The 19525-nt window shown below is 38.3% G+C and overlaps 1 protein-coding gene across 3 annotated transcripts; it reads left to right on the top strand.

The window, feature by feature from the left end:
- Positions 1–10676: 10676 nt before the first annotated feature.
- LOC118565669 (low affinity immunoglobulin gamma Fc region receptor II-like) lies at positions 10677–18193 on the top strand. Of its 3 annotated transcripts, none has more exons than XM_036146315.1 (7): positions 10677–10890; positions 11765–12010; positions 14001–14117; positions 14249–14264; positions 15546–15598; positions 17024–17077; positions 17502–18193. In XM_036146315.1, exons 1-7 carry the CDS (start codon positions 10782–10784, stop codon positions 17573–17575), a joined length of 669 nt encoding a protein of 222 aa, XP_036002208.1. In that variant the 5' UTR covers positions 10677–10781; the 3' UTR covers positions 17576–18193. The 3 variants fall into 3 exon arrangements, with proteins under 3 accessions (XP_036002208.1, XP_036002207.1, XP_036002209.1); XM_036146314.1 differs by having other exon boundaries at positions 17024–17083; positions 17505–18189; XM_036146316.1 differs by lacking the exon at positions 17024–17077 and having other exon boundaries at positions 17505–18193.
- Positions 18194–19525: the final 1332 nt, after the last annotated feature.

The following is a 19525-nucleotide window of genomic DNA, read 5'->3' as shown; positions in this document are numbered from 1 at the left end:
CAGTACTGCAGTGGAGCTGGCTCTCAGCTACATAAGTCAGCCATAGCGAACTCCCCGCTGCGCCACGGTCTGTGTGCTGTTTATTTTGGTCCCGCTCGGTTGAATCATGCCGCCATGGTAAAACCATTGGTCAGCTTGGCCTCACCTGTTTGACATCCTCACAAACACTTAACAACTAGCCATGAAACCATAATAATGGAGTGTTGCACCGAGAATGGAGGTGTGAGTGGAAGAAGAAAGTGGTGTGTGTGTGTGTGTGTGTTGGGCAGGGTGTTGGGGGTTTGACAGACTTTCCACATATATGGTTGTAGCCAATCAGAGTGAAGTCAACTTGGTAGAGCCAGCACCATATAAGGAGACGTGGTTCATGTAGTTCTCAAAGGTTCCAAACATCTCAGCGCTGTCAGTCAGTCTGAGCGGCTGTTGGCAGAACAGACAACAAAAAACTGCTAAATTGTCTTTCCCCCGTGAAATTATTGACCAGCAATGTGCTCTGAGTACTTCAGACTGCATTTTATCATCTTTTGTTACATTGGGGCTACAGAACATATTTGATAAAAATAGATGTTTATTTAAGAACAACCTGGAGCTCAACGCCGTACAAACAGTGGAGATGGTTGTGGACTTCAGGAAGAACTCAGCCCCAGCTACCCCCATCACCCTCTGTGACTCCACCTTTGACACTGTGGAGTCTGTCCGCTTCCTGGGAAATATCATCTTCCAGGACCTAAAGTGGGAGCTGAACATCAACTCCCTCACCAAGAAAGCCCAGCAGAGGATGTACTTCCTGCGGCAGCTGAAGAAATTCAACCTGCCAAGGACAATGATGGTGCAGTTCTACTCCTCCATCATTGAGTCCATCCTCACCTTCTCCATCACCATCTGGTACGCTGGTGGCACCGCTAAGGACAAGAGCAGACTGCAGCGTGTCATCCGGTCTGCAGAGAAGGTGATTGGCTGCAATCTTCCATCTCTCCAGGACCTGTATGCCTCCAGGACTCTGAGGCTTGCAGGGAGGATTGTGGCTGATCCCTCGCACCCCAGTCATGGACTATTTCAGTCACTTCCCTCTGGCAGGAGGTCCATCAGGACCAGAACCTCACGCCACAAAAACAGTTTTTTCTGGCCTTATGAACAAGGCCAAGAGCCACCTGTGACTCTGGACACTGTCTCTCTCCCCCGTTCAGGACTTACAAGCTTCTGCGTTACATTAACGCACAGTTTACTGAGTGTATACAGCTTCTGTATATATATCCTTTTTATTTTACTGTATTTTAATTTTTTATCTGCACCATCAACACCAAGTCAAATTCCTTGTAAGTGCAAACCTACTTGGCGATTAAACTTGATTCTGATTCTGATTATGTAATACACTGATCAATATAAAATGTCTACAGGGGTTTATAATAAAATTTTGCATGGAAAACAAACCAAACAGGAGTAATATTACCAGATCTAAAGCTCTTTCAGTTGTTCTCTGCATGCTAACGTGGGTAAGATAGACCTCGTCCTCTTCCAGCTTACCTTCAGTTTTACATCCTTCATCAAAGCATGAATATAATTTTATTCAGGACTTTATATTATAGTTGTAACCCATTATTTTCTGTGGAAGATATATTTGTTGTATATTTCGTAGTTTTAATTTTGGTCTCTCTAAATTTTCCTTAGGTGTGAGAGTGTGTGAGAGAATGGCTGTTTGTCCTGTTTGTCTGTGTGTTGCCCTGCGATAGACTGGTGACCTGTCCAGGGTGAACCTCGCCTCTCGCCCAGTGACAGCTAGAGATAGACACCAGCACCCCTCGCGACGTGTTATAGACGTGTTAGAAAATGGATGGATGGATAGTAATTTGTTAAAATGTTAATTTAAATAAAACAGTTTCCAGTTAAAACCTGATGTAAAAAAAGAACCGACAGAGGAATTAGAAAGCCAAAAACATCACATTAAAAAGGACAGAAGGAGAACTGAACACAAAAAGTAAGTCAGTCCCACCAAAGAAAGTTTTGACTATGGAAAATATATTGGGTCATCTTTATCAAATAAAGGCCACTGGTATAAAAAATAATAGAGGAATTAGATGGAGCAAACACACATAAAACCCTCAGAAATTTTTTTTTTTTTTTTTTTTTTTTTTGCTTTTTCAAGACAGGACTCTTCCTCTCCATGACAACAGACACAGCAAAGAAGACTGCAACACATTAAGCTGGAACCAGGTGTATTTACTCTGGATGAAATGGCAATCACACCAAGTGTGGAGCTGCACCCAGGAATGGGAAAGATTTTTGGATTTGACATTGCCTGGGCACAGCGGAGAGCAGCAACACGCATGTGTCTTTATGTTGGATGGAAGCACAACAGGATGGAAGCAAGTGGTGGCTTACTTCAGTGGTAATTCCATTAATTGGGCAAATTACAAACCAATCATACAGAAATGATTGAGAGAGCAGCTTCCACAGGACGTTTTGTGGTAAACATCACCACTGACATGGGCAGTCCAAATCTAGCTATGTGGTGGCTTTTAGAGTGGGCTGCAACAATATATATCTAACTACCATTAATACCAAACAAAAGGCTGGAAAAATGTTGAACCATCACATGCCTTCAGTCTGGCCCAGAAAACTGAGAAGCTTTTCCAAACAAGAACCGCTGCTTCCTTCAGCGAGCTCTCAAATAAAGTAATATAAAACAAATGGATTTCCTGTCCTGCAGTTAATACCAAGCGTCCGTTCTTCGTACGTCGCTAACTCAGTTAGCAGGATGTCATTGTTGACGATTTGGCATGATCTTGGATAGTGGTTCTTCGAAAGACTTCCTGCACTTGTTGTCATAGCAACATGTGCGCCAGCTTAAACCTGCTCGCGAGCAGGCTTATTTAATGTAAACAGGATTAGATCACGGCTGTATAAGCGGAGGAGAAAGGGAAGTCTGCCGTCGCCATGTCCATTTTTACGACGGCAACCTGTTGCGGAAGGTGCAAGAATAATTTGCAGAGCTTTTCGAATGAATCGCGTATTGCGCAATAGACGGGATCCTGTAGCGCAGCACGACAGACCCTTTTCACATGACGTCACTCAACTTCCGTTTTGAAGCGGAGCAGGGTATCTTTACTTCCGGCTACATGCTTTTACATAGAAAATTCGGGAGGTGAAGAGGTGTTTCACTGATAATCAGCGCGATTTCATAAGGTAAGACTGAGACCACAATGTGTCGCATTGACTATCTTTATTTTCCTTAGTATTGGTAGCAATCATTGCTGTTATATAGATGCTTTGATCGGGACAGTAACATGAAGATCAACGCTAACATGCAGCAGCTTGTTAGCTTACCTTACCAAACTTTTACCTATCAGTAATCAGCGTGATTTCATTAGGTAAGACTGAGAGCACAATATTAAACGTGTCTTATTGACTATCTTTATTTTCCTTAGTATTGGTAGCGATCATTGCTGTTATAAAGATGCTTTGATTAGGACAGTAACATGAAGATCAAAGCTAACTTGCAGCAGCTTGTTAGCTTACTTTACCTGTCATTAATCTGATGTAGATGTTATAAAATGATTACTGTAGCTTTGCTATTATAGAAATAAATCTTGTTCACTGAGTGAAAAAAGAGACATTTATCTGCTACATTGTTCCCTTTACTTGATTATGGTGAGGTGTTATATATAATTGCAGTCACTGAATTAAAAAGATCTTATTCCATTTGAATTTTTTTGTTCATTCCTAAAAAAAATTACCGTGGGTCTATTGGACAGTACTTCTGTTTCTGAATTTTCTGTGTATTATAATGAATTTTCTTCATAATATTATTTGCACTTATATTAATGCACTTTTTTTTAGTTTTTGTGCAAAATACTGTATATTTTAAGTAGAAGCCTGAAATTGTTTTTATTATACTGTATTAGTAATGACATGTGCTGCTGACCTCTTAGTCAGATCAACCTTTAAAAAAGAGATCTTAATCTCAATGGGAGTTTATCTGGTTAAATAAAGGTTTTAAAAAGTATTATAGTTAATCTATTTTTTTCTCCCCTTGTGTCCATCTCTCAGCAGCATCATATCCACCAAGCATGGCACAATCACAGAGAAACCGCTACTGCAGTGTCCCACAGTGTTCGAACAACAACAAAAAACTTTCCATATCTCAGCTTTCACGACTTCCCAGCTGATGCTGAGACTGGAGCCCGTTGGGTGACGGCAATAAGAAGAGACGAGGGGCCAAATTTTAAAATCCTTCGTGGCAGCACTTACGCCTGCAGTCAGCACTTCTCTTCCGAGGAGACCTATGTTTCTGCAAGTGGTCTTTAACAAATTAAACTCCATCTTTCTTTCTTAAAGATAATTGAGTTATAAGTTAATTTAGCTATTCCCAAGATAATTTCAGTGGCTCACCACGTAAAATTTTATTAGAGCTGTCAAAATCAATTTGTTAATGAAAGGAAATTAATCTGAGAAAATTAATTAATTTCTGCACATGCAAATGGTTTTTAAAAATACTCACCTGTACACTGTGATCGCACACTGTCTCTTTCTCCTGCATTGTTTACATTTCAATTGTTTACTGTTAAATCACTGCTGTAATTTACTGTAATTCTCAAGCTGTATGCAAACGGAATTTCGTTCTGTACGCACTCTGTGCATACATAATGACAAATAAAGTTGTCTAAATCTAATTTGTCCATGGATGAACCCAGAACCACACACAAGGGACTTAAAATGAAAGTCTTTATTGAAGGTTTGATGGGATGGAGGGTGATGTAACCAGCGAGGTAGATCTGCACGGGAACAGGGTGATGGTGTTGGCAGGAGCTGACGGCCCGGAGAGAGACTTCTTGGAACCAGGAACAGGCAGCAGGGTCCACACCTCGGCAGAGAATTGACAGTTCAGGGGAGAACCCACCAGAGCTCGGCAGCAGGCTCTTCTGTAAGGCAGAGGGGAACCGAAGCAAGGCAGCAGGATAAACAGGACAGGTAAAAGGTAAAATGGACAGAGCTGCTATGAAGTATCTATGTAATAAATAACTAAAATATATGAAGTGTGATGTCTGAAGTTTTTTTAAATCCATGTTTTTTTGGTCAGTTCCTGAAAAATAACAGTATAGGACACAAGGGGTTTGCCCCGACAGCAGCATAATCCATAAATACTATAGTGAACTGATTATTAGTGTGCATGCAGTGTGCATTCAACATTATTGACAGCGTCTTTCTCAGTCTATGATGTCCTAAACTATCACAGTTTTAACAGGAATGGGCAGAATTATTTTATTAATTGAGGCTCCAGATCTACTGACGAGACTGAGAAACACACTGAACCCACAGAGGAATTTTGAGGGATACTGCAAAAGTCTGCAACCTCAGTAAAATACTACACAAAAAAAAAAAAAAAAACGGGAGGGAATGAGGCTCCTCATTTTTATTCATATAGCTGTGACCAAGTGGCCAACAGCATTGACACTGTTCAAAAACAAAGTATGAAAAGGCTCAACATTATACATCAACTATATCCCTGGTGTGACTCATTGGCTAAAAGCTGTGAAACAGAATAGCTGATATAGCAATAAAGCTAGCGTAGCAATATAATGGAGAAATAGAAAACTAATAAATGACAAAAGTCCTGTTGGTAGCATAGCTACCATTATCCTAGCATCTATGCTAACAACAGAGCTAAGAAGACAAAGCTCTTACCTTCATAATCGAAAATGTACTGTTCCACAAAGAACTTGTCATCTTTGTGGAGTTTGGAGGCTGGTGTGGCCGGAAGCTTTTGTGCCAGTCTGTGCACGTCTCCCAAACGAAATTTGGGTAGATTGGTGAGAGACTTCTTCTTCTTCTTCTTCTTCTTCTTTTTGTTTTATGGCGGTTGGCAAACAACTTTCAGGTGCATTACCGCCACCTTCTGGACTGGAGTATGAACCAGATGTCTAATCCCTATAATCTCCCTATTAGACCTGTTTTCCTAAGAAATCTAAACACGGATTTAAAAACCACATCTCCAGAAGATTTTTGTAGCAGATCTCTAATATTTAATTTAACTTTATTCCTATTTAACTCTTCTACTAATTCCTCTCTTTCTAGATTATATTTATTACATTCCATAAAAATATGTATAACTGTTTCCAACTTTCCACAAAATTACAAAACCCACCTCACTATGTTTATTAATTATTTTCAAAGTACTATTTAACCCTACATGCCCAAATCTTAATCTAGATATAATATCTTCCTCTTGTTTATTCCTATTTTCTTTTCTACACTCCCCCACTTTTTTTTAAATATTATAATAAAACCTTGCCTTCTTTTCACCCTCCCATTTTTCCTGCCACTTCTTTTTGTAATATATTTTACTTATACTCCTTATCTCATTTTTACTATACTTACCTTCCAGTTCAACTTCATTTCTCTTACTCGCACTCTTTGCAAATGTATCTGCTAATTCATTTCCAACTATTCCGGTATGAGCCGGAATCCAAATAAATTTAACAGTAGATCCATTTTTTCCCATTTTACATATTGAATTATTTATATCTATCAGAATGTCTTGTCTTGCTTCCGACTCTTGTTCCATAATACTTATTAATGCACTACTTGAATCAGAACAAATTAACACTTTCTTTTCTCTTAATTCTTCACTCCATTTTAACGCCATTGAAATAGCCAGTAACTCTCCTGTGTATACATTCAAACTATCCATTAATCTTTTATTTTCCATAATGTTTAAATCTGGAATTATAAATGCTATCCCTACTCTATCATTTACCATTTTTGATGCATCTGTATATATTTGTAAGTATTCTCCATATACCCTTCTTATGTATCTTTCCACCTCTCCTTCTACCATTTGTCTTCCTTCTTCCAACAATGTTAAATCAACTTTCATCTCTTTTTGTATCCAAGGCGGATTACATGAAAAATCCACGACCGGGCTAATTAAACATTGATTTAATCCTATTTCCTTTATTTCTTTATTTATTATCCATCCAAAACTATTTACTTTTACATTCTTAACAGTTTCTTGGCATGGTTGTAATATATTATTTATAGGATTACTTTTTTTATGCCCTTTTACTTTTGCCCAAAACCCTACTCCTAATTGTTTCCTTCTTAACTCCAATGGCATTTCCCCCATTTCTACCTGTAGTGCTGACACTGGTGTCGTCTTCATTGCCCCACAGCAAATTCTTAACGCTTGATACTGTATTTTATCTATTTCTTTTAATAAGTTACTTGAGGCAGAATTATATACCACACATCCATAATCTATAACCGATCTAATAAGTCCAATATATAATATTTTCAAAGTTTTCCTACCTGCTCCCCATTCTTTGCCTCTTAAACACCTCATGATATTTAATATTTTTTTACTTCTCTCTATTATTTTACTAATATGTATTTTCCATGTAAGCGTTTTATCGAACCATAAACCTAAATATTTGAATTGATCTACCCTTTCTACTTCCTTATCATACATTTTTAATTTTATATTAGCACCTACCTTCCTCTTAGTGAAGTTAACAAATTTAGATTTTGAACTAGAAATTCGAAATCCCCACTCTAGTGCCCAATCTTCTACTTTACCTAACGCTTCTTGCATTTTATAATTTATAAATTTTATATTTCTTCCCCGTTTCCAAATAAGACCATCATCCGCATATAAAGTCATTCCACACTTACCTTCGATTTTACTAAAAATATCATTAATCATTATTATAAATAACATTGGACTTATAATACTACCTTGAGGAGTGCCATTTTCAGTTAAATATTTTGAACTTACCTCATTTCCTATTTTAACTCTTATACTTCTATCAGTTAAAAAATCTTTAATCCAATTATAAATTTTACCTCTTAACCCTATTTGTCTAATTTTAATCAATAAACCTTCCTTCCATAACATGTCATATGCCTTCTCAATATCCAAGAACACTGCCATTAAAACTTCTTTATTCACCTGTGCTTTTCTGATTTCATGTTGGTGAGGAACTGTGTGAATTCCCTATGTAAAAACACTGCTCGCGGAGAAAGCGGAAGTAAAGATACCCTGCTTCACCGCAGAACGGAAGTTGCATGACGTCACTGTGAAAAGGGTCTATTGTGGAGAGATTTTTCTTGGTGGCTGTTATAAACAGACAAACACATCATTTAACATTGGCTTTTAAAGAGGAAAAAGTGGTGTTAGAGCCATAAATCTAAAATATTTAAGTTATTTGTATGATGGTTTGCTTTTTATTTTTATCATATTCTGTAAGATTTGTTCAGGCCATCTTATTGTGAAGTTTAGTTTACTTTGAAAGGCTTGCTTCCTGTCGAGCCGTATATAAAAAAAAAACTATGGATGGATTATCTAGCCACGGAGCAATACAGTTTTACCGTGTAAACTGTGGATGACTTGGAAAAGGAAGATTTTAATTTTTTATGGATAAAGATTTTTTTGTTAAAATTCCCAGTTTGCACGCGTCTTTACTTCCCGTATCTAAGGAATGACACTGAAATTTGGATCTCTTGACATAACAAGTGCCTTTTTAAAATAAAGTGTAATAATTCAAGGCTACCATTTTGTAGAATATTTTTGTATTTCACTTTTACTTGTCACCATGTTCTAGTGGGTCCTGTGGAGGCTCTGATATAAAAGAACAAAGTAAATATGAGATTATTAAAATGCAAAAATTCATACTGTAGAAAGTGATAGAAACATCTACCATGGACAGTATTTACGCATTAATTTGTCTGCTACTTTTTGCCAGCCCTCTCTCCTGGCTTTAACAGATTTTGAGGTGTTTTAATTAATGACTCAAATTCGGCATAACCTTCCATTAAAAGCTCTTGTTCTGCTTGGGAGAAAAACTGTGGGCGTTTTTTGTTCATGCTGAACAGCCAATAGCAGCGCTGCTGATCAATGTTTCTACTATCGATACATTTCCCCTTTTAAACAAACGCATGAACGCGCAGTTATCTCAGATAACTCAATCGATACTAATCGTAAACAACAGGTGTGTTGGAAGAACCCAATTAGCCGGATCAGGATTAGCCGGATGAAATCATCTTGGATGTGTCATTTGATCTCAGATGTTCTAGGCAACGTACGAAGAACGGACCCCAACTTTGTGAAGGTTATGGTATTAAAGCGTTGTTCAAACATCTTGTTTCAGCTCTTATTTTGGAGGACAGCAAATGGCATCTTGTTACCTTGGTGATCCCGTGTAACATGCTTCAGCATTTCATTGAAGTCAGCCACATTCAGTCTGAATGGAATTCATTTTATGCTCAGACATCACAAAAACATTAGAAAGTTATAAACGTTGATATTATCAAACTGCAAACATTTTAAAAAGCTTAACCAGACAAACTGAAATACATCCATTTAAACCCACCCTGCATACAGCTAGCTAGCTGTAGTTTATCAACAACCAGCTGATTAACATGTTGAATTTACTAAAACTGGCTACATGACCTATTTCAGTATGGAGCAGTCAGCTAAAACTTCACAATACCAAAAGATTTTGCAATCTGATCAACTGAAGGCTGGTTCACACGACAGTTTTTTAGCCCGACCCCTCCTATTAATTGTATTATTGTCAATATTTCATAGTGCAGTAAGTGTAGAGCCCCCGGTTGCATTGTCTCCGCTTCTTTAACCAACATTTTTTATTATGTTTTTTCTCTGTTAAAATTAGTCAACAAACTAATGCTTATCATTCTTCCTGGTTGTCCATGTTTATTTACTCTGATCTCCATTTTGATCTTGAGCGGATTTGCAAGATTTTCTGTCTGACGTTTGAATGATCTTATTTGAAATCTGTTCATGTGTGGTGTGTTGAGCTTGTTGTCTGACCGGACACCACACACTGTATGAGCAAACCTGTTTTATCTAGGATTTTTATTGTTCTATGTAGTGTCTCTTAGGCTTTGAAAATCGGCCAACTATTTTAAAATCCTGCTTTGTGAATCAGCCTTTTCCAAATGGAAAATTTACTCACGTTTGCTGTCTAGTGAGTGTTAATTTCGGACCCTGGCTGGAACTACCTGCAGCTGCATGACTCAGAGTGTCGTCACTCTCAGTTCTATCTCTCTGGGTAGAGCAGCATATCAACGTATCCAACCCTTTTTACTAAGGATGAACATTTGGCCTGACAAAACAACAAGCTCACGTTACATTTTTATGAAATTATTTGTATAATTTACATGCAGCAATATCGACTACATGAAATGGGTTTTATATTGATGTAATGGCACCTTTAAGTCTTCGTTTCCCCCCCAATACCTGACTAATTACCTGGTTTGTTCAACCTGGATCATTAAGGCCATCCAGTGGTAATCTGCTGTCAGTCCTCAATGCTTGGTAACTTTGACTTAGTGGACTTTTGTTACTTTTAAAACGGTTAATAACAACTTGAATTAAATGTGGATTTATTGTTCATTTTATTTTTGGTCTTTTATATCTTTAGTTTTATCATCACTACAATATGCTACTTTGTCTGTAAATCTCTTATCGTTTACAGTTTCTTTTTAGAATCACATTATACTACAGCTCAATTAAATTTTTTCAGCTTTTTCAACCCATACTGTTTAGATACATGCTATAAATTAGTTTATTAAAATATAATAATCTAATTTGTTGTTTTTCAGACTCTCTTTCAGCAGCTTCCCTCTTACTGAGTCCTGACAGAGTTCAACATTTTCTCCATCAGTCTGTCACTCTGAACTGTACTGGGAACAAAACTCAGTGGAGAGTGAAGAGCTTTCCAGAACCAGTCAGACCATCATCCAGTCAGTGCTCCTGGAGGACAATGACTGGATCCTCATGTACCATCAACTTACTGCAGCATCACAGTGGAGTGTACTGGTGTGAATCTGGATCAGGAGATTTCAGCAACGCAGTCAACATCACTGTACAGAGTAGGTTATGATTTAGGATATTTCCTTTCACCTTTTCCTGTGTTTTAACCATAACTTATAATTTAGAGTATCTATATTTACAGTAAACAAAATTGCTATCCAGTTTGTTCTTGCTCTTCGGGTTAAACCTAAAAATGTAATCAATTAAAATAAAGTGGTTAATATCTGCAGCTGGAAGATGTTAAAAGTCTTTTCTTCCTTTAAAAACAAGCAGCTCAGCTTCCTTCTTTGACTTTTCTATTTTGCAAATATCTGACTTCACATGTTTCATAAACTAGATGCTAGAAACAATAACATATCCTCTGTTTGTAGAGCTGATAACCTAAAATATAGTTTAAATTTAGTCATGAGGAGAGGAAAATAAGAACATTGTTGCAAACTCATAAAATCATGTTAACAATCCACCGAAAAAAAAAAAATACTTCATCTCTCAAGACTTATCTTTTTCTGAACTGGAGTCTCATATTTGTTTGTATTTTGTTTGATGAACTTTTCATCGGAAATGATCTGTTTATATAAAATGGCAAAGGATTCCAATGTAGATAAAATGCTTATTTTTAGTAAATTAGGATGAAAATACAGCAGGTTTTCTGGAGAAATCTTTTAGATCCACCTGAGCTCAGTATGAAGTAAATTAAAGCAGCAAAACATGACAGAGCCCCTAAAGACCCAGGACAATGATGGCTGGGCCACTGATTTGCATCTGACTAAGAATGGGCCTTAGAGGATGAGCCTCCATGTCCTTAAAAACAGCAGTGCTCCTACTACAGATCGCTTGAGTGCGAGCCACCAGAATTCACAAAATCTACTGGATTGGTGTAGAAACATTTTCAGAAATACTGAGCGAATGTCCGGTATTCTGACTGTTTTACAGATAATGATGGTCTTATCCTGGTGAGCCCCGTCCATCCTGTGCCTGAGGGAGATCCTGTTATTCTGAGCTGCAGAGATAAACAACAAAAGCTGCTCTCCAAGGTGTTTTTCTATCACAATGACAAACTGCTCCACAATGACAACACAGAGGAGCTGAAGATCTCTGCAGTGTCAAAGTCAGACGAAGGTTTCTACAAGTGTCAACATTCAGGAAAGGAGTCACCACAGAGCTGGATGGCTGTTAGAGGTGAGGATGAAAACATCTGATGCATTTCATTCAGTGAAACCACTTACCTTAATCCTGTCAGCTCTTTATTTACTGCGATATTGATCCTTGGCCCAATTATTGGAGTTGTTCTCATTATTTTCTTGCTCTTACTGTGGCGCTACAGACGGTCCAAAGGTCGGATTATTGGATGGGCGATATGTTATCCAGTGTGATATACCGTCAAAAAAAAATATTGCCATGGTATTAATTTGTTATCTCGCAATTAAAAACGATAAATATCCATCCCCACCTATACCCTTCCGTGCGCGACTCACCTTCAGTCCAACTCGCGTGCCAACAACCACTGCTGCCTGCTCAGCGATTTGTTTTGTTAGATTTAGCTAACTTTAGCTTTTTTTCATTGGCTTCCTGTTAAATCAAGAATAGAATTTAAAATTCTTTCTCACGTATAAAGCCCTTTAGTGATCAAACTCCATCATATATCAGAGCTCTGATTACTCCATATGTTCCTAAAAGAGCACTTCGCTCTCAGACTGCAGGTCTGCTGGTGGTTCCTAGAGTCTATAATGTTCACCTGCACTCCTGACTGTTACTATAGTAACAACTGTTTACAAGCATCTTGCACTACTCACCATGACTGAATATTGATTTGCACTGCTGACTGTTTATTCACAGTACCAATTGTTTACATATACATTTGCAATACCGTACTTTAACTTTTATATGCAATTACCTTCCACTGCACTTTAATTTAAATAGCTTCTGTCCAAACTCTATTTATTCATTTTATAGTAACAGCTACCTGTATATCATGCTCACAATTCTGCCTATAGTAATAGCCACCTGTACATATATTCATAGTACATGCAAACTCTGTTATAATAACAATCATCTGTATATTATGCTATTGTACATATTTGTAAAACTCTACTCATAGTAATATCTACCTGTATATTATATTTGGTACATATCCAGCTGTAAATTTAGTTTCCAATACTAGTTATCTATATATTACACTCATAGGACAAATCAGTAAAATTCTCTTTTTAATAGTATCCATCTCCACCATTGTTTATCCCGCACTTGCTGCTATTGCACTTCTGGTTAGACCTTAACTGCATTTTGTTGCCTTGTACCTGTACCTGTGTAATGACAATAAGGTTGAATCTAATCTAATCTAATCTAATCTAATCTATAAATGTCATGATTTGGGTTTTTGTTTATTTTGCCTGTGGACATCTCTGGACTTTTCTAATCAGCTTGTCACCTCTCAGCCACCAGCCACTATCCAATCAGCTCAGTCACCAGTCAGTTAGCCCACATCAGCTTCACCTGCTGCCAGTAATTACTGTCAATTCTGTTCACCTGTTCACCTGCTTACATATACCTTCTTCAGCCGACTCATCCCTGATAATCATTCTATTAGTAGACCAGACCTTTTAGTAGAGATTCAGTTATTAATTTATAGAATTCAGGCAATGGGTTTATTAGTTATTTTCAGAATCAGAAATATTTTAATAATCCCTGAGGGAAATTATACATTTTTACATGGATAAGATAAGATAGACTTTTTTTATCTCACAATGGAGAAATTCAAGTGTCACATGGGCTCAATAATCAAAAGAAGGCGCCAAAAGGAGGAAAAGGTGCATGAGGTATATACAGTGCGTCCACTTATATACAGTGGATTGAGAGATAAAATAAAAATAAATAAAGCAGAGATTTAAGATGACTTATGTACATTTAAGGTGACTTATATACATATGAATTTGATGTTGTACACCTTAAAAATCAACAAATATTCACCCCAAAAGGCAAAACCAAGCCAAGTATTTTGCCATTTTCAATAAAATTGTCAAAATTATGTAAAAAATAAGATTTGAATATGACAACTAAATGTTATGGAACAATTATGCAACACATTTCCGTTTTTATGTAAAAAGAGAATAATCTCCTAAAATCATCAGGAAAATAACTTTGCTTCATTTCCATTGTGTCTTATTTCCAGTGTCTCTGTCCAGTCCCGTCAGCTCTTCACTTCCTCTGCTGTTCATCGTTAGATCAATTATTGGAATCCTCGTCATTATTCTCCTGACCTTCTTGTTGTGCTACAGATGGTCCAAAGGTGAGACCAGTTTCTGCTCACACTGGATCAGATACACTTAGAAAAAGCTATTTAATTAAAGACACAACTGCAGTTTGAGACTTTGACAGAAACTACCAACACAATGATTTAATCACTGTTCTCCTTTACAGATTCATGCTGCATCAGGTCAGTACCTCACGTTATATTTAATCCTAGACTTGCATCATCAGTAGTTTGTTGAATCAAATTGAATTCAATTCAATTCAACTTCATTTATATAGCGCAAAATCATGAAACATGTCATCTCAAGGCACTTTACAAAGTCAAAATCAATCAGATTATACAGATTGGTCAAAAGTTTCCTATATAAGGGAACCAGTTGATTGCTTCAAAGTCCTGACAAGCAGCATTCACTCCTGGAGAAGCGTAGAGCCACAGGGAGAGTCGTCTGCATTGTACATGGCTTTGCTGCAATCCCTCATACTGAGCAAGCATGAAGCGACAGTGGGAAGAAAAACTCCCCATTAACTGGAAGGAAAACCTCCGGCAGAACCGGGCTCAGTATGAACGGTCATCCGCCTCGACCGACTGGGGTTACAGAAGACAGAGCAGAGACACAACAAGAGAGACAAAAAGCACAGAAGCACACATTGATCCAGTAATCTGTTCTACATTAGATGGTAGTAGCGGGTGAGCCGTCTTCTCTGGATGAAGTCACAGTTAACAGAACGCCAGACCAGGTGTACCTACTATGAAGATAAAAGAGAGAAAACAGAAAGCTAAAGCAGAAATGACGACACGTAATGCATAATTGAAGAACAGTAGAACTCTATAGAGTGAGAAAATTAGATCATGATGTCCTCCAGCAGCCTAGGCCTATCACAGCACAACTATAGAGGTAGCTCAGAGTAACATGAGCCACTCTAGTTATAAGTTTTGTCAAAAAGGAAAGTTTTAAGCCTAGTCTTAAAAGTAGACAGGGTGTCTGCCTCATGGACCAAAATTGGGAGTTGGTTCCACAGGAGAGGAGCTTGATAGCTAAAGGATCTGCCTCCCATTCTACTTTTAGAGACTCTAGGAACCACCAGCAGACCTGCAGTCTGAGAGCGAAGTGCTCTGTTAGGAACATACGGGGTAATCAGAGCTCTGATATATGATGGAGCTTGATTATTAAGGGCTTTATACGTTACAAGAAGAATTTTAAATTCTATTCTTGATTTAACAGGAAGCCAATGAAGGGAAGCTAAATCGGAGAAATATGATCCCGCTTGTTGATTTTCATCAGAACTCTTGCTGCAGCATTTTGGATCAGCTGAAGGCTTTGAACTGCATTTTGTGGACTTCCTGATCGTAAAGAATTACAATAGTCCAGCCTTGAAGTAACAAATGCATGGACCAGTTTTTCAGCATCACTCCTGGACAGAATGTTTCTTAAAATTGACTGTTTTCTCTGTGTTTCACCAACAGAAATGATGCAGCCATCCAGCCTGAAAGTCCTGAATACAACTCTCTTCTTCTGGGTCAGAACTTGGCATTATTCATTCTGGTGTATTATTTATTCCCCAAGGCTGGTCCTTTGCCCTGCGAGGACAACACTGACTTTCTCTACGTACTCAATAATTACTTTGCCCGGTTTGAAGCTGTGAGGAAATCCCCACCTCATCCAGATGAACAGGCACTCAGACCTGAGACATCAGATGTCTGGAGAACGTGGAGAAGAAAAATACATCTATGAAAAAACAATACATGGAAAGCAGTAGGACCTGACAACATACCGGGATGGAAGGCTCAAAGACTAAGCTGACCAGCTGGCTTATGTCCTCGCGGATATTTTTAAAACTTCGCTGGGTCATGCTGTCGTCCCATCCTGTTTCAAGACAGCAACCATCATACCAGTAATAATAATAAGTAATAGTAATATCATCTTTATTGTCATTGAAACATACATTACAACAAAATGTGTTCTCTGCTTTTAACCCATCACCCTTGGGGAGCAGTGGGCTGCCATGTGCGGCGCCTGGGGAGTAATCTGGGGTTAAGGGTCTTGCTCAGGGACCCAGAGTGCAGGCGCTGGGGATTGAACCGGGTACTTGCATCCTTCTCTGAGTGCAAGCACACTGCTCTAACAACTAGGCCACGACCCCCCAGAGCCTAAAACACCCACAATTTCATCACTGAACAATTACCGCCCCGTCACACTCACTCCAATCATGATGAAATTCTTTGGGAGGCTGGTGGAGGACCACGTTATCTCCAGACAACCAGGTTCCACAACAACTTAATATTACATATCATAAGACTGCTAAACTACCAACGCATGCTAAACTACCAATGCATGCTAAACTAGTGACTTTATGTGGACACAGAACTCTAATGACCTAGCTGTACTACCTTCATCTTCATATGGTTCATTTATTGTTGCAATACATCCTGCTGCTGCTTGCGCTACTCATGTGGTCCTACACTTAACTTTTCTGCACATATAAAATGTTTTTTTGGTTTGCCGCTACATTCTTGATGTAATGACAGATACTTATATTTACAATCTTTCTCTTTAGTTTTTATTTGGGGCTTCGCTCAAATGAATGTGCAGTTGAATGATCAAGTCTTCATAGCTTCATACATACACACATTCCAATTTTCAGTGTTATATATTTTTATTATTTTTTTGTATATCTTTTTCTAATTTCATTTCTCAAACTTAGGCCATTTTGTGCAGATTCATCACATAAAATATAATTCAAAACATTTAATTTACAAGTTGGAATGCAACAAAATAGTGAAAAAGCCAAGGGGGATGAATATTTTTCCAAGGCCCTATATAATATTCTATACTTTATTTGCAGATGCTACATACTCTCTCATTGAGGTGAAATACCTTAGAAAAGAAGGTGAGTTCCAATGGTTTTAACCGTGATGTCTCGTTTTTTTGATTATTTTCATAGGGAGGCCTCGTGATCCAGATGAGCAGGCTGATTACTGTGAAGGGAAAACAGAAGCTGCAGGTAAAATCAGCCACAGCAGTCAGTCTTTGTAGTGAAATATTCTCTCATGTTACAGTGCAGCTAATAAAAGCTGGATATATGGTTCAGATCATAATCTGCCCCAGTTAGCCTCTGAATACTGTTACTACAAATAAACACAACCAAGAATGGTTGCAGTCTGTTGCATAGAACATCTGTCTCTGTTATTATATTTCTGTCTCAAACATTTCCCAAGAAAAATTTTGTTTTATAATAATATAAATTTAAAATTTTATAATTTCCTATTTTAGCCTGTAGTTGCCCTGCTGCAGGTTTTAAAACAGACCGCAGGATGAAAATTCCCTTTCACCCTTTTTAGGTTTTATATAAAGTAATGTTGGCACCATTATTAACAATTGCATAACAAACAAATATTAATAACAAACCATCTCCCCACTTACAGGAACATGGAGTGCTGCAGCAACAGATGAGCCAGATTACACAGAGATTGAATCAGGAGGAGCTCTGGAGTAACGATGCTGCCATGGAGGCTGAAAGCTAAGCTGGTTGAAGCTGCAGCATATGAAATAAACTCAGCTACAAGACAGTAAAGAAAGCTGCATTAATAAACTACAAATATTTTAGCAATGTACTGTAAACAACTGTAAAATATAAATTAGCTGAAAATGTTCAAATATATTGCTAAAAGTTTGTATATTAATGATGTACAAGTTTATGTTGCATAAAAAAGATTTTTAAACACAATCCATACATTTTTATTTCATTGAATATCTCTATAGTATTTAATGATTGTTAGTAACCTTTGAATGTAGCTTTTAAAAAAAATATGGGAAAAGTGTGATATGTGATCGCTTGTGTACATGGACATTTCACAATGTTATTGTGTTAAAGGTTAGATGTTAGTTTGAGACTGGGTGGGGTAAGGGTGCCCCCTAGTGGTGTGATTAATTATTTTAAGAAGGCGAATAACGTGTTTTAGTGGCTGGAGGCGACAGGTCCTTTAGTTGATGTGCGTTACAGTTATCAGAAGTATTTATTTTCATGTGGTCACAAGAGGATTTTGTTCAGTATATGAGTGTAGTTTACTTTTTTGATATTTAGTGATGTTGATATTCAGACTGTTATTAACTTTTCACCCATAATTTGTGGTGCACTTCAGTCATTTTCTGCAATCTTGCCGTGATTGTATTAGTAATCGAGTGTGATGTGCATGTTTAATATGACTTCTAAGTGGTATACTGTATCTTTGATATTAAATATTTCTAATTATCCGTTTGTTGTAGTTATTAAACACATGCAGCGAGTAATCATGGAGGATGTGGAACTTGGAATAAATGGAATGGTGTCTGAGACACAACCACCACTCGAAAGTCTGTCATTGTTGCTGTTTGTGTCAGTGTATCCTTCTTAAGAGGGAGGTGAGGTCTACATTGGCTCCCAGGTCTGCTCACATGCGTGATGGCCAGCAGTATTCATGTTATTTTAAGTAACAGAAGACTAATGAGTCTAACAATGGCACTTAGTTAAACTAGGAATAAGAAACAGGTTATGACCAGTGTATTTTAAACCCAACAAGATCAAAAGTTTAAGCAACTTTATTACGATAAAAAAAACTAAAACCTGTACAGTGCACGATGCCTGAAACCTTTACTAAAAGGTCAACCGCACGTTAAAATGACTAAAAGGTCCAGCACCAGAACTAAAACCTCCAGCAGCCTCAGCAGTCAGAAGTGAGTGAGGATCAGCCGCTCCTGCCTGATGTCCTTCTGCACGCCGTCCCCAGCTATCCATCCAGCTGTTGAGCCGGTGGGGACAGTGTCTCCTCCGAGCCTCTTCTCCATCCTGGGTCCATCTCCATCCGGCTAATGTGCGTAGCAACGTAAGTGACAGGTCCCGGGTTCAGGTGTGGCTCATCATGGCCCCACTACAGCCTTGATGCTCCCGGTCCTGGGGTTGGCTTCTTCCTTCACCCAGTCTGGATCTGCCTCCTCCCCATCACAGATTGTTCTTATGGCGGTGCCGGTGGACGGTGCTTCCCTGATGATACCTCCGCTGGTTGCTCCCAATCACATCTCGCTAGCCGGGCGCCTGCAACTCCTTCACCAGGCACTCTTTCTCTTCCACTCCCCTCTCTCATTGTGTGGGCGCCTCTTTCTTCCTGTCTCCCATCATTCATGATGGGAGACACCTTTGCAATTAGTCGCTGGCCATAGGGAGAGGGTGGGAACCAGTGTCTCCTTAGATAAGCATGCATAAAATTGCACAACCATGCAACAAACTTACAAAGCTAAAACCCAAATATGCACATGGAGTAGCCACCTTCCTATACATGCACAGGTGGAGCCAAACAACATCAGCATCCTCTCGGCCATCTTTTGTATGCTTTGATATTTGCCTTTATTTAACGAAGCAAAAAACTGATCCAGTTTAAGGGAGCTGAGCTTCTCCTTCACAACGGGGTCA

This window comes from Fundulus heteroclitus, chromosome 14 (genome assembly GCF_011125445.2).
Source record: "Fundulus heteroclitus isolate FHET01 chromosome 14, MU-UCD_Fhet_4.1, whole genome shotgun sequence".
Classification (NCBI taxonomy): Eukaryota; Metazoa; Chordata; class Actinopteri; order Cyprinodontiformes; family Fundulidae; genus Fundulus; species Fundulus heteroclitus.
The sequence above is the reverse complement of the archived record's forward strand: the minus strand, read 5'-3'. Positions and strand labels throughout refer to the sequence as shown.